Raw genomic sequence first — 12,817 nt, forward strand, 5'->3', positions numbered from 1 at the left:
TGCGTGCGTGCGTGCGTGCGTGTGTGTGTGTGTGTTTAAGCAAAATGAGAAAAGGGGGAGACTTGATCATGTTTGATGTTTAATTATGTTGGGACTTAGAACTATTTCAGTTACACCAGGTTACCATTGTGATGAAGATTGGAGCTTTTGCTTAGGCAGAGGATGGATATGTATAGAATAGAATAAGATTTTCTAAGGAGCAGAATTTGCATTTATTATGCTAATATGTGCTAATGTTTGTTAATAGTTAGTTAGTTAGTTAGTTAGTTAGTTAGTTAGTTAGTACAATCTTATAATTCAGTGATGTAACAAAACAGTTTTGCAACATAATATAACACAATTACTTTAAGACTACTTAATATGGTCACTTCAAAATAACTTAATTCAATGATTTGGAAGTCATGTGAACAAATTACTTAATTGATGTGCAACTGATGTACATGTATAAACAATGTAAATCCAGAACACTTTCTACAGTGCATGGTATTTAAATAAATCATTAATAAAAAAAATCATTAATATAATTTGAGTATTTTTTAAGTTGTTCCAAAGGATCATTTTGTTCTGTGCATACTTTAAAACCCCTGCTAACAAAAGTTAAACATTACTGACAGTCAGGGAACAAGAAAAAAAAAAGACCAATTAAACGAATAAATGGCAGAAGCAATTAAACTCATGCCATCCCCCAAATGTTCTAGACATTTCCAACAGATGTGAATATTTCATTTCCACAGGTACGATACCCTTCACACCTTAGTTCAGACCTGAAGGATCTTCTGCACAATCTGCTGCAGGTGGACCTCACAAAACGCTTTGGCAATTTGAAAAATGGAGTCAGCGACATAAAAAACCACAGATGGTTCGCTACAACAGACTGGATTACAATCTTTGAGAAGAAGGTGTGACCTTTGTTGTTTTCTTTCAGGTTTCAATTTTTTAACTGGTTCTTGAGAACTGCTCTTATAAGCTGGTTTATTTTTTGAATGATTTTACAGATTGATGCTCCCATCATACCAAAGTGCAGAGGACCTGGAGACACGAGTAACTTTGATGAGTACGACGAGGAAGACATCCGGTTATCTGTCACAGAGAAATGTACAAAAGAGTTCTTGGAGTTTTAGAGTCTCTGTAAAGGCTTTAGTAAAAGTTTACATGGGTACTTTGTCTTGTTATGCACCTTCAAAGTTGAATCCAAGAACATCACAATTCCTTCCACATTGCTTCATTCAAAGAGACTTGGGGAGATTTGGAAATTCACAGGTGCCTTTATCAGTGAAGTTTAGTCTACTGCATAAAAAAAAAGATCATAGTCTTCTGTCTGGAAACATTTATGATTAAAGTTGAGATTTTTTACTTGTGTTCATCTTTTATATGTTAATTAATTTATAAAATGAATAAAGCATATTTTTCCTGCGTTGAACTATTTTTTTTTCACTCATGTGTGTTACACATGAAAGAAATGTGCAGTATATGTTCAGTATTAATACATGAGAAAAGCTCAATTCCACATTATGTTTAAGTGTGTGTGCACGATATCTGTTTGTGGAATATATGCGCTGAAGAAAGCTTTTGGTTGTTCAGAAATATCAAAAGAAAGTATTTAAAAATATATGATCCTGATATTTCATCTAAAGTCTTGAACTGCACTGAAATTGAAAATGAAAATAGGTTTTTGATTTGTGCACCTTCTCATCTGTCGTCTTATATGGACCATGTGAATACTTTTTTTTAAGAGAAATGTTATATCTGCTGTAGAGATTATGATGTCCAATTTTGGGACAAATTATTTTGACACTGAATTAAAGAAAATTATTTACATTGCTTTATAATGTCCAATGCCTTTTGTCACTTCTGTTTGTCTGTGAGTATAATTGTGAAAGATGCTAATATTATAATATTATACAAGTAGAATGTTAATGCATTTTAGTTGGTGTTAAAAGCCTGTTATAACAACTAACAATTCATGGCTTTTTTATTTATTTATTATTTGTTTATTATCATTATAACTTTATTTAATTTTTTATGTCAAAATGTCAGTAGTTTGACGGCATTATTTTATTTTTTCTAAGATAATTGTTTTGGTTTTAAAATAAGGTATATTGTGAATTTACTCATTATTTATGGGAAATGTAAATGGGCATTGAAAAAAAATACTTTTACTCATCTGAAGAAATAGGTCACTACCTTCACACATCAACAGAAACAAGAAATAACAAAGCAAAAAAGACTTTGTGAATTACTGTCCGTTGCAATTAATGTATGCTAATTGCTTGTCAAGATGCTGATTTGCCCTTTATTCTTTATTTATTTTTCTTGATGTAATTGAAATTGCCTTGTTCATTGTTGGAGAGACTGCAACAAGATTGTGAACAACTACATTTCCCATCGTTCGAGACTACATTACCCATGAAGCCCCGCGCCTGCATTTGTCGGATTGTGCTTGGGGAAAAAAAGCGTAATATTGTTCCAATGATCGAGAATCAATAACATTCAAAGCATCTACAAACAACATCTGTTAAATTGGTAAGATAAAAGCTTTTCATCCAAATAATTGGAAATTGTCGTTTTGTTTTCTCAGAAAGACGGCAAATGTCATAAATGTTGAGTTAATGGAAGCTAGCTAGCTAATGAGTTTATCATCTGCTTTATTAATCATCACACTGTCGAAATTAATCATGAAAACACTTGTACTATATTAAATAGATAATCTGATGATCCAATACTTCTGTTTAACCTGTCAGAATTCAGTGATGCAGTTACAGATACATTCGGTCTTGCTATAAATATATTTCAGACGGCATTTTTCAATTATTAAAAATCAAGGATACTTCATTTATAATAAGTTATTAAATACTTTATTTAGAATTAAAAATATCTTTTCTGGTTTAAAAATGATGGCTGTCATTTTGTTCATCGTGTTTCATAAACACTGAACCTGTCAAACCAGCACAGATGTGAAGAGAAATGCTTATTTAATTTCCTTCAAAAATGTGATATATTGCTCAAGCTGTTTTTCAAATTTAAAAGCTGTTTATATCAAAATAGCGATGGTAGTAGTTTTATAACGATGACAGTAATATTAATATATTTTATTTGTTAATAATGTTTTATTTTTGACAGATAACCTTAGAGTTATCACAGTTTTTCATGTTTAACATGTCTCTCTTGTCTTACTGACCTGAACTGAACTACTTACTGAACTATAAATGCTTGATCATCTTCTTTATTGCTCAGATCTTTTATTATTTTGCAGAATCAATTCTCTAAGTACACCAAGATATATTCATAAACTTTCTGGAAGATGGGGCAGCTTTGCACAGCAGGAGACTGATGAGGAGACAACTCAACACCTCTAATGGAATAGAGCAGTCTCAGCTCTCTGACAAACAGGTGAGCAATAGATCAGAGCTAATCAGATTAATAAGATGATTATTGTTCACATGAAAGCAGAGCTTCTGTTATGCACCTCAATAAATTATTTAGAATTTGCTTAAACATGAAACAGTTTATTGAATTTTGATAATGCATCTCCCATACTGTAGCAGTTCTTAGAATCTACGACAGTGATGATAGACTAAAATTGAATGTATTAAACTTTGTTTTATTATTATTATTTTATCCAGCAGTCATGGAAACCAAGGAAAATGGTTCAGTGGACACCAAATGGTAGGTGTATATACAGTAATGTTGGGTTCGAGTTGAGTCCAAGTCTTTAACAATTAAATTTGAGCGAGAAACATTTAGTAATGTCTTGTCATCTTAATTTTATGTTGTTACTGTACTTTTTAATCTTTCATGTTACACATGAAGTGATTTTGACAGTACTCATCAAAACCAGTAGGCCAGAAATAGTATTTTCGTGACTGACTCTGACTCAGAAAAGTAGAGCTTGCCTTCTCAATCCATTTATTTAGCCATCCTCGAAGTTGCTGTTGCTTCCCCTGTAGAAATGAAAACAATGCGGAATTTAAGGATTTTTAATTTCGTCTTCCCAATTAATTGACAATTTTTAGAAATAATTCATTTTCTGCCTTCAGTTTGTGTAAAACAATTCTCGAGGGGGGAAAAAATCACGTTATAAATATGCTCCACATTGGCGGAGTTATTTTCAAGCGGCAACCTCCCCCTCTCTCTGGTGAAGCCAACAAGGAAGTGACTTAAACTAATTCATCAACTGGCCGCTAGAGGCTGGCTGCAAAAGGGAGTCAATCCCATAGACTCCCCATGTTAAAATGCCCAACTTTACAGCAGAAAAAAACGTTTACAGCCTGGTTCAAAAAATGATTTTGGTCTATATCCTCCTGAGAACCAGAAATAAAAAGCCTTGTGAATTTAGTATTTTTTCATGTCATTACATTGTTTAGAGCATAAGAAAAAAATGGTAAAATAACATTTTTGAAAAATTTTATTTATTTATTTATTTTTACTTCTCAAATAAAATATTCTTGAGCCAATTTGGAGGAAACGTCTGCTAAATGAAGAAATGTTGAAAACAGAAAAGCAATAGACATTTTACGAAACATCATTGACTGAACAAGATAAGACATTATTTTTCCAACCATTACAGTGACATTTTATCCTTGCATTTCTCACAAACGTTTCTTGAAAGGTCTGACCCCCACTTCTCAACAGAACAAATGTACAGTAATATGGCTTGTATTTCCATGTTTGAGGCAATTCATTATTAGTTGAGCTAATCTTTATTATGTATGATATACTTTAGATCTGGAATATTAAACTCAATTTCCCTGAATTTATGTTGCCATGCACTTTTTTTTAACATGCGTAACTAAATGCTCAGTCACTAATCTCTCACTCACAGTCAGCTGTATATAAAAAAATGATGGGAATTTGACAGTAATTGTGCAGTTTCCTAGATCAGTGGAGCATCGCTTCGTCATTTTATAAGACAATCGTGTTATGAATACATAATATCATTTTATTATTTATCTCCTTTGTCTTTTTTGCTAAACTTTCCCCCGGCAGGAAATCGATGGCAAATCCCTTTTATTAATGACTCGAAATGACGTTCTGACCGGACTGTCAATAAAACTGGGTCCTGCACTGAAGATCTATGAGTATCACGTCAAGCCTCTCCAAACCCAGCACTTAAAAAGTAACGTCTCATAGCTGCTGCAGCCACAAGGATGCATGGAAGACAATCACAGCCGGGGCGCAGGGTAACTGCAGGTAGAACTAATACATTTTATGCATCTTAATAAATAAACATGGTGAATGTATTGCTTTTAAGGTCTCTTTCTGCTGTACAGGCATATTTACTGTTTTTAGTTTACCTGCGTTTAACATGTTCATTCAGATTTTACCTTCACTTTGTGTACTTGTACATATCATTATTGCTTTTAAGTTTAAATGCTTGGTTTAATAATGTGATCTGTGATGTAAAATGAAAAATGGCTTGAACTAAAATTGAAACACTGTTCTTGAAGATGTTTCTGTTATGCATGAAGTACATTTGAACAGAAGTGAAAGGGAGATTGCTGCCACCGTTTAGATTTTTATTGGTTTGTTGGTGTTTTTTTTTTTTTTCCTTTTTTTTTTCTGGTTTTTAATAGATAAAAAGTTTGTTGAGATAAAGTAACAGCACAAATGATCAAATGTCTGAAAATGATGTATTTGTTATAGGGATGCACGATATTGGATTTTTGCCGATATTATTCAACTCATTTTGGCCAATAGCAGATGCCGATACCGATATATTTCCTTTTGTTTGGAAACAACACCAAGTGTAGCAAATTATTTTTAATTTAATTTTTTTTTTATTTCATTTTTTTTTTTACAAAAACTTATTTGCGTCACGGACACTACGTCCATGTTTTTATACAGTCTATGGTTATTTTACAAGGGAAGAGCCATGGCAACCAGACTGAAAATAATTGTTTGTATGGCAACTGTTGTCAAAGGAATCAGCACTGATTTTATGTTCACAAAGTGTCACTTGTTAAAGATCTGAATATTATTACAACACTTTTTTTTATTTTTTTCCTGAACAAGATGTTTTGTGGAAATTTTATAATCAATTTCAGCACACACCCTCTCTCAAAAACTCAGCCCTCCAAATACATTTCAGTCAACCCAATATCAGCATATACAAATGTGTAAAATGCAGAGAACGGTGTCTATTTGGCTAAAAAAATAAATAAATACAAAGCTCCCATATTCTTTTGTGCTGTTACAGAGACAGTGTGATTTCTCAGGACACCTATTTAGTGATATTTTACAGTAGATTTAAAGGGTTAGTTCAACCGAAAGTGAAAATTACTCACCCTCATGTCGATTCAAACCGCTTGATTCATATGGATTTATTTTATGATCTCTTTATGCATGTTTTGAAGTGTCCGAGTTTTAATGGAGGGAGAAGAAATCCCTCAGATTTCATTAAAAATATCTTCAGTTCTGTTCCGAAGATAAACAATAGTCTTATGGGTTTGGAACAACATGAGAGTGAGTAAATGATGACAAAATGTTCTTTTTTGGGTGGACTAACTCTTTTGACGATTGTATAGACGTACAGTATTTGGTTAAATCATGCTAATGCATCAGTGAAAACTTTTTCTGTCCCTAACAGTTCTGTGGAGAACGGGCAGCTTTCTGATCCAGCCCACTGGGCCGTAGCGGATGTGGTCAATTATTTTAAAGCTACAGGATTTGAAGAGCAAGCTAACGCTTTCCAGGATCAGGTAGGGATTTGTTGTCATATTTTTATTTTATTTTTTGCACTTTTTTTATTTTTGTAAATATTTCTACAAACCAACCAGGTTCATATGATATAATATTCAGAAAATGTTCATGTGTGTATATATATATATATATATATATATATAATATATAATTTTATTTTAAGATTTAACATTTGTAGATGGTCTAAAGCAAAAGAGTTGTACAAATTCTAAAAATCTTTTAGAGCTCATAATTTGTTTAAAAAAAATAACATATACAACACATTAATGAATTTACAAGTGTCATGTTTGTGATTTTTTTTTATTCATGTAAGCGATAGCTTCTGACCTTTAAATCAAAACATACTCATGATTTTATGACATCAATTACTGCTTTATTTAATCAGAAACACAGTCTAAATGTTATTTGTGTATTTTACTTTCATTTCATTAAAAGTAGGCCAACAGCGCCCCCTACGGAATTATAACTCCTTACCGAACGGGCATTAGGACCTGGGGGAAGCTGCCGCTGCACGTGCTATTACTGTTTACTCACACACCGAACGCCAAACGGGCATTAGGACCTTACCGAACGGGCATTAGGACCTGGGGGAAGCTGCTGCACGTGCTATTACTGTTTACTTACACACCGAACGCGTCATTAGGTACGTGCATTCTCGGTTTAAATGCAGCGATCCAAAGCAGTGAATCTAATCACCTTTCAGGCAAAACTTTGCTTCCAGAATGAGTCACACTTCTGATGTGATCTAATCGCTAACACACCCTGAGCACATGTGAGTTAACATATTCCTCTTATCGGCAAGACACATCGGCATATTTTTTCATGTCGGGCCAATGCCGATATGTACATTTAAAGCCATTATCGGCCGATTCCGATATCTGTCCAATAATATCGTGCATCTCTAATTTGCTGTGGTTTACAGCTATAAATGCTCAATACATTAGGGGTTTGTTTGCAGGAATCCTGTCAGAATGACAGTGCTTTGTGTTGCTATGAATTCAGTTGAGTTATTTCATTTTGTAACTAACAATGTGATTCCTGATGAATTGGTGAATTGTTGTTGTTGAAACCCAACACAACACTGTAAATCTACAGCGGCTTGTGATACAGGGTGTTTTAAAAGATGAAACTAAAGTGAGCGTAGACTGCAATAAATGGTGCTTTTTCAGATTGCTGAAAAAATCCACTTCCTGGTCCTCATTACAGTGCTGTGTGACTTCCTTCCTTTTGTGCATATGTGTATTTGAATAATATCTCCAAAAATGGATCATTAAATGTAATAATCAGTTTTCAACTTAAAAACAATCTCCTAAAACAATTAAATCCCAGAATTGTTACATGCATGTTTATCTGTTTCAGGTTTTTTTTTCTAAAATTAATTCCTTATTATAGTAAGGTGATGATGAAGCTAATTGTTCTTTAATGTTCATAATGATTTTAATTGTTGTGGTTACTCCAAAACCACTGCTGTAAACACCATTCAACTCAAACAAAAAACGAAATTTTAACACATCTGACAATTTTGGTTTTAAAATACTCATTAGGAAAACAATGTTAAAACTCTGAAAACTCAAATATAAAACCTAATATAAATGGATTCAAACAAAGAAGTTATAATGACGAACACGTACACATTTTTGGACTATATTTATTAATATATTTATCCATAATGTGAATGTTTTCATTTCAACATATTTTTATATTATTTGTTTATTTTACTTGTGTGATTACACAAAAAATCTGTTTCTAATTTTTAAAAAGTTTGTTGAATGTTTAGACAGATAATCATGCTAGTGCATAACTTGAGATTGCTTTTATAGGGTTTATTTGTATGAGATGTCTGGTTTGTGAATGTTGTCTTTCTCTACATTTTGGCTCGTGGTTTTCTGCGTATAGTGCCTGTGATGTTTCCTGATGGATTATCAAGGGGAAGATAAACCTGAAACGAAAGCACAGCAACATAATGTGACGTGGTTTTTAAATATAATACAAACAAAGAAACATCATTACTTTATCATCTCTAAGTTGGGATAACAAAACATCCTCCTCCTGTGTGTGTGGTTTGTAGAAGTTTGGCAATAAAGTCATTTTAAGAGTAGCAGTCTCAAAATTCCTTGATTTTGTCACAGAGCCTGAAAACTCTAGACTTTGTCCTGTGTCAATACAGAAGTATTCAGACCGATCTGAACTGATAACCTCTGACTTTTTTTCCCCAAAATTTTGCAATGGATTTCTGTCACTCACCTCATCCTTGTTTGAGAGTCCAATTTTTGTCATGTCAGTGATGAAATAATGCTGATTTGGCATAATTATCTCAATTTCTTCTACCTACGGGATTCCAGTAATGACAAGACTTGTGTCATTTTCTTTTTACAGTTGCTTTTAAGTACATTTACTTGTAAATGAGTAACATAATAAAGCAATAAACCACTTAAAGAGACCAATAACTCTTAAGTATGAGTAATGCTTACCTTAGTAAACACTTCTAACAAAAGTCACACAAAACTGAAATCAGTTTGATTTACCTGTGGAATTCTGTCAAGTACCAGAACTTGTGTATCATACAGAGTTTTCTGAACAGACGGAGAGTATTCTCCACGATCGTAGGGTCCCGCAAACTTCTGAATGATGGTGTCCTTAACAGTTTTCCTACAAGGACATTATCATTACAGTTAGGAGTAATATACAGTACAGCATGCAGTACAACATATAACGGATATCATGTGCTATGAAATGTCTAAATGTTTTTCATTTTATTATGACATGTCTAAACGTTTTGCATTTACCATGCAGCATCAAATGCCACATTCACATGTGTGTTGTAGCGCCATCTTGCATAAACAGAAGTGCAGAAGAATCTGTCCTTTGCATCTGTCAGAGTGGTGAAACGGTCTCGCAGGAAGCCTTCAAATCCAGACTGAGTAGTCTTCAGTACCTTCATATCTCTTATACCGCTGTGAACCACTGGAGTCACTGAGAAAGATATATACTGTATATGCTGAAATAAAGCAAGAATATACTTTCCCTTTAATACTTTCAGACCACCATCACTAGTTCAGAATCTCATTTTTACTCACTGCTCAAATGTTGTTCGACCTCACAGAAGTGCCAGGCCTCAGGACAAAGGATGAAAGCATGTGTGTGCTCAACTCCATTCTGTTAAACACATGTTAATAATATTTTGGGCATTAAAAACATGTTACTCAGCTATATGATGCTAGCCAAGTGTTACAGGGGCCACAAAATGTTTTAATAATATATTTAATAAGATCAATTATATAATTTAAACATTTATCAAACAAAATGGCATCTGACTGGTGTCAAGGTGATTTTTAGTGGCTGTATGAAGTCAGATCCATTTAGGTCTAAGCTGGCTAGTCCTGGCACCAGTTACTACAGGTGTAGTTCATCACATTACTCTGGATTTGTTTCACAAACAACCAGTAAGTGTCCAAAGTTACATCAGCTAACCCCTGGGGTGCCTCAGGGTTCAGTCATTGATCCCTTACTCTTCTCAATATAGACCACCTCACTCAGCCCAATAATAAAAGTAAACAGCTTTTCCCATCACTACTACACAGATGATACACAGCTGTCATTCCAACCTGGCAAACCCACTATCTCAGATTTTAGTTCTGCTTGCGATTCAGGCATTTTGGCATGAGTGAAGGGATGCCACCTTAACTTTGCAAACACAGAACTCCTGGTGAGCCCAGCTAGACACTTCTTTTTAAAGGCACTTTTATAATAATAATAAGAACAAGAAGAAGCTTTTCTGAACTTCTCTAGCTTTGGTTCTCTTGCAGTACCGTGAATACGCATAGCTTTTGTAGAATAAATTAATTGTGATGTTCCTGATTCCTTAGTAGTTTTCATAAGCATTTGCTAAATTACTAAATATAAATACAAATGTCTACATACTTTTTGGGAGTCACAGTATATAGTCTGCTTTAGCAGTAACACAGCACCTTTTCCAGTCTTTTCCAGGGAACTTCATCAATGTTGACCCTCACTCTTGTGACATGATTGAACGCCGTGAGGAAATGTTCACAGATATCCAGGGCAAAGCCCTCAATGGTCTTAATCTGCAAGACAAGAAATATTCTGTGCTTCATCATACAGACATGGCTTGAAATAACAAAACAAAATTGTTTAATTGCAAGATGACTTAAGTTGATTTGATAACTAGTTCAGAGAATACTTTGTACACTAGACATTTGTGTTGATTATCTAAACTAATGCTGGTTGGCATTCACTCGAAAAAGTGAGTATGTAGCTGTTTCAGAACTGTGGTAGTTATATTATATATTTGTCTTCTAGGCTAATGTATTGCATGAAGTTCCTTTTTATGTAACAAAAATTATTTTTACAATGTAGTTTTTGTTTGTTTTCATTTATATTTGGGGAAGAAAATTATGAATTTAGCTAAAACAAGTAAGTTGCAGGGGCTAAACTAAATGAATAAAAGGACCTACTCCTTTTAGTTTGGCGAGAGCGTGGACAGTGTTTTTGATGGTGTCAGTGGGGATGATATCAGAGTTGTCTCCTGTCAAGTAGTCTTTGCGTGTCTTCAGGGTTAACTGAACATCTGCGATCAGCTCAGTAATATGGTGATGAATCCCTTCACGGTGAATGTGAAGAACTTTAACCATATTCTTCCCATAGCCTGTTCTCACAAACTCCACATTCTACATGAAACATGTTATTAAATACTGCAGTTTAAATGCATTTCTAAAAGAGGCTGGCATGACACATGCCAGTATACACTATACAGTATGAATGAAAGTGAATTTCTTTACCGGATTTGAGGTAGTGCCCATGACTGTAACTGGAGTTACTGCTGACTGCACCAGTAGTTGGAGGAGGTTTTGGAGGGAGCAAAGGGTTTTGCTGAGGAGGTGGTGTCACGTACCTGTTTTGATGTTTTGGGTCCAAATGATCAATGATCTGCCCCACCTCCATAATCCTCTACAGAGATTTTGATTTGCTGAAAGCCCTCCAAAACAAGCCACCTCTCCTCTTTTCCTCTGTCCTGTTCCATTTACACAGTGGCCACAGTCACGTCCTTCTCCACCGCATCCATGACCCAACATTCATCTGGCCACTGACCTCCCTTCACCACCCCTCAACTGTATACATCAACCAAAGTTCAACAGATTTTTTTCAAGGAACGAGAGAAAATCAGGCCTGAGCTGGTAATATCTTTGTCAACAGAGTGTTTTAGGAACTGAAAATCTCCATGAGATTTTGACTGTTCATTTCAAAGTCATCACTGGGTGCTACTGGTGTTCGGTGTTCGGTGTTCGGTGTTCGGTAATAAGAAAAATCATGTTAAATTGTATCAAATTTGATACATGAAGCTTTTGAGGAACATTTGATCATCTCTAAATCATCTTAGGCATATTATTGGGAGATATAGAGTGACAACTAATTCTATGTTTTTTTATGTAAGCAGTCTGCTGTACTGTTATAAAGATCTTGAGATACATTACAAACTATCAGAATTTCTTCTTTGGCCATATAAATATCAGCAACTGCACCAACAAATAAAGTTTCCTCCTCGAATGAGATATATATATAATGTTGCTGCAGATTACTGTACTTTTCAGTCCAATAGCTCAGTCTGTATGCTTTAGTGCCAAGCAAATTATATAGAATTTATATTATATTTAATATAGACTAAATATATTCGATTTTGTTTAGTTTTAATTTACATTTTTTTTATTAAACGTTTTAATATTCGAGTTTAATTAAAATGTTCCATTTCAAAAGAATTACATATATAATACATTTTTAAGACTGTTATTTCATATGTTAGACTTTACAGAGGTTACTTATAAATAATTAACTTATATAATTTAATTAATGCACAAAATAATACACTATAATATGGTATTACAGCCCTACCCATCTACTGTTAAAACTCACCCTGGTACACTCTAATAAATGCTGGGTTAAATACAACCCAGTGCTGGGTAACTTAATTTACAAACTTTAATTTACAGATTTTAGAGAAAAATTCTAGATTTCTAAACAACCAAAATTTCATTTCCCCAGTCTCCCCAGTCCCTGCTACACTCTAAAAAATGCTGGGTTGTTTCAACCCAATGTTGGGTCA

General features: G+C 34.0%; 2 protein-coding genes and 1 long non-coding RNA gene across 3 annotated transcripts in view; 2 read left to right on the forward strand and 1 right to left on the reverse strand.

The window, feature by feature from the left end:
• The window catches only part of LOC107658562 (cAMP-dependent protein kinase catalytic subunit alpha), an 8,443-nt gene extending 6,651 nt beyond the window's left edge, over nucleotides 1-1,792 (forward strand). Inside the window, exons 9-10 of the mRNA XM_016447154.1 lie at nucleotides 735-899; nucleotides 996-1,792. Coding sequence (XP_016302640.1) covers nucleotides 735-899; nucleotides 996-1,121 — 291 coding nt within the window. The 3' untranslated portion in view covers nucleotides 1,122-1,792. The remainder of the gene's footprint in view (nucleotides 1-734; nucleotides 900-995) is intronic.
• A 609-nt stretch (nucleotides 1,793-2,401) lies between these two features.
• On the forward strand, nucleotides 2,402-6,693 carry LOC107658799 (uncharacterized). Its single transcript, XR_001630830.1, has 4 exons — nucleotides 2,402-2,523; nucleotides 3,254-3,390; nucleotides 3,624-3,666; nucleotides 6,587-6,693. It is a non-coding gene; the product is annotated as an uncharacterized LOC107658799 (long non-coding RNA).
• Nucleotides 6,694-8,558: 1,865 nt separating this feature from the next.
• Nucleotides 8,559-11,602, reverse strand: LOC107658581 (uricase-like). Its single transcript, XM_016447178.1, has 8 exons — nucleotides 11,499-11,602; nucleotides 11,175-11,387; nucleotides 10,668-10,784; nucleotides 9,777-9,855; nucleotides 9,486-9,672; nucleotides 9,225-9,348; nucleotides 8,944-9,027; nucleotides 8,559-8,638 (listed from the first exon to the last, which is right to left on the reverse strand). The coding sequence occupies exons 1-8, from the start codon at nucleotides 11,517-11,519 to the stop codon at nucleotides 8,564-8,566; spliced, it is 900 nt and encodes a 299-aa protein (XP_016302664.1). The 5' UTR covers nucleotides 11,520-11,602; the 3' UTR covers nucleotides 8,559-8,563.
• Between the last annotated feature and the right edge of the window lie 1,215 nt (nucleotides 11,603-12,817).

The sequence above is a fragment of the Sinocyclocheilus anshuiensis genome, unplaced genomic scaffold (genome assembly GCF_001515605.1).
Source record: "Sinocyclocheilus anshuiensis isolate Anshui unplaced genomic scaffold, SAMN03320099.WGS_v1.1 scaffold1957, whole genome shotgun sequence".
In the NCBI taxonomy this organism is placed as follows: domain Eukaryota; kingdom Metazoa; phylum Chordata; class Actinopteri; order Cypriniformes; family Cyprinidae; genus Sinocyclocheilus; species Sinocyclocheilus anshuiensis.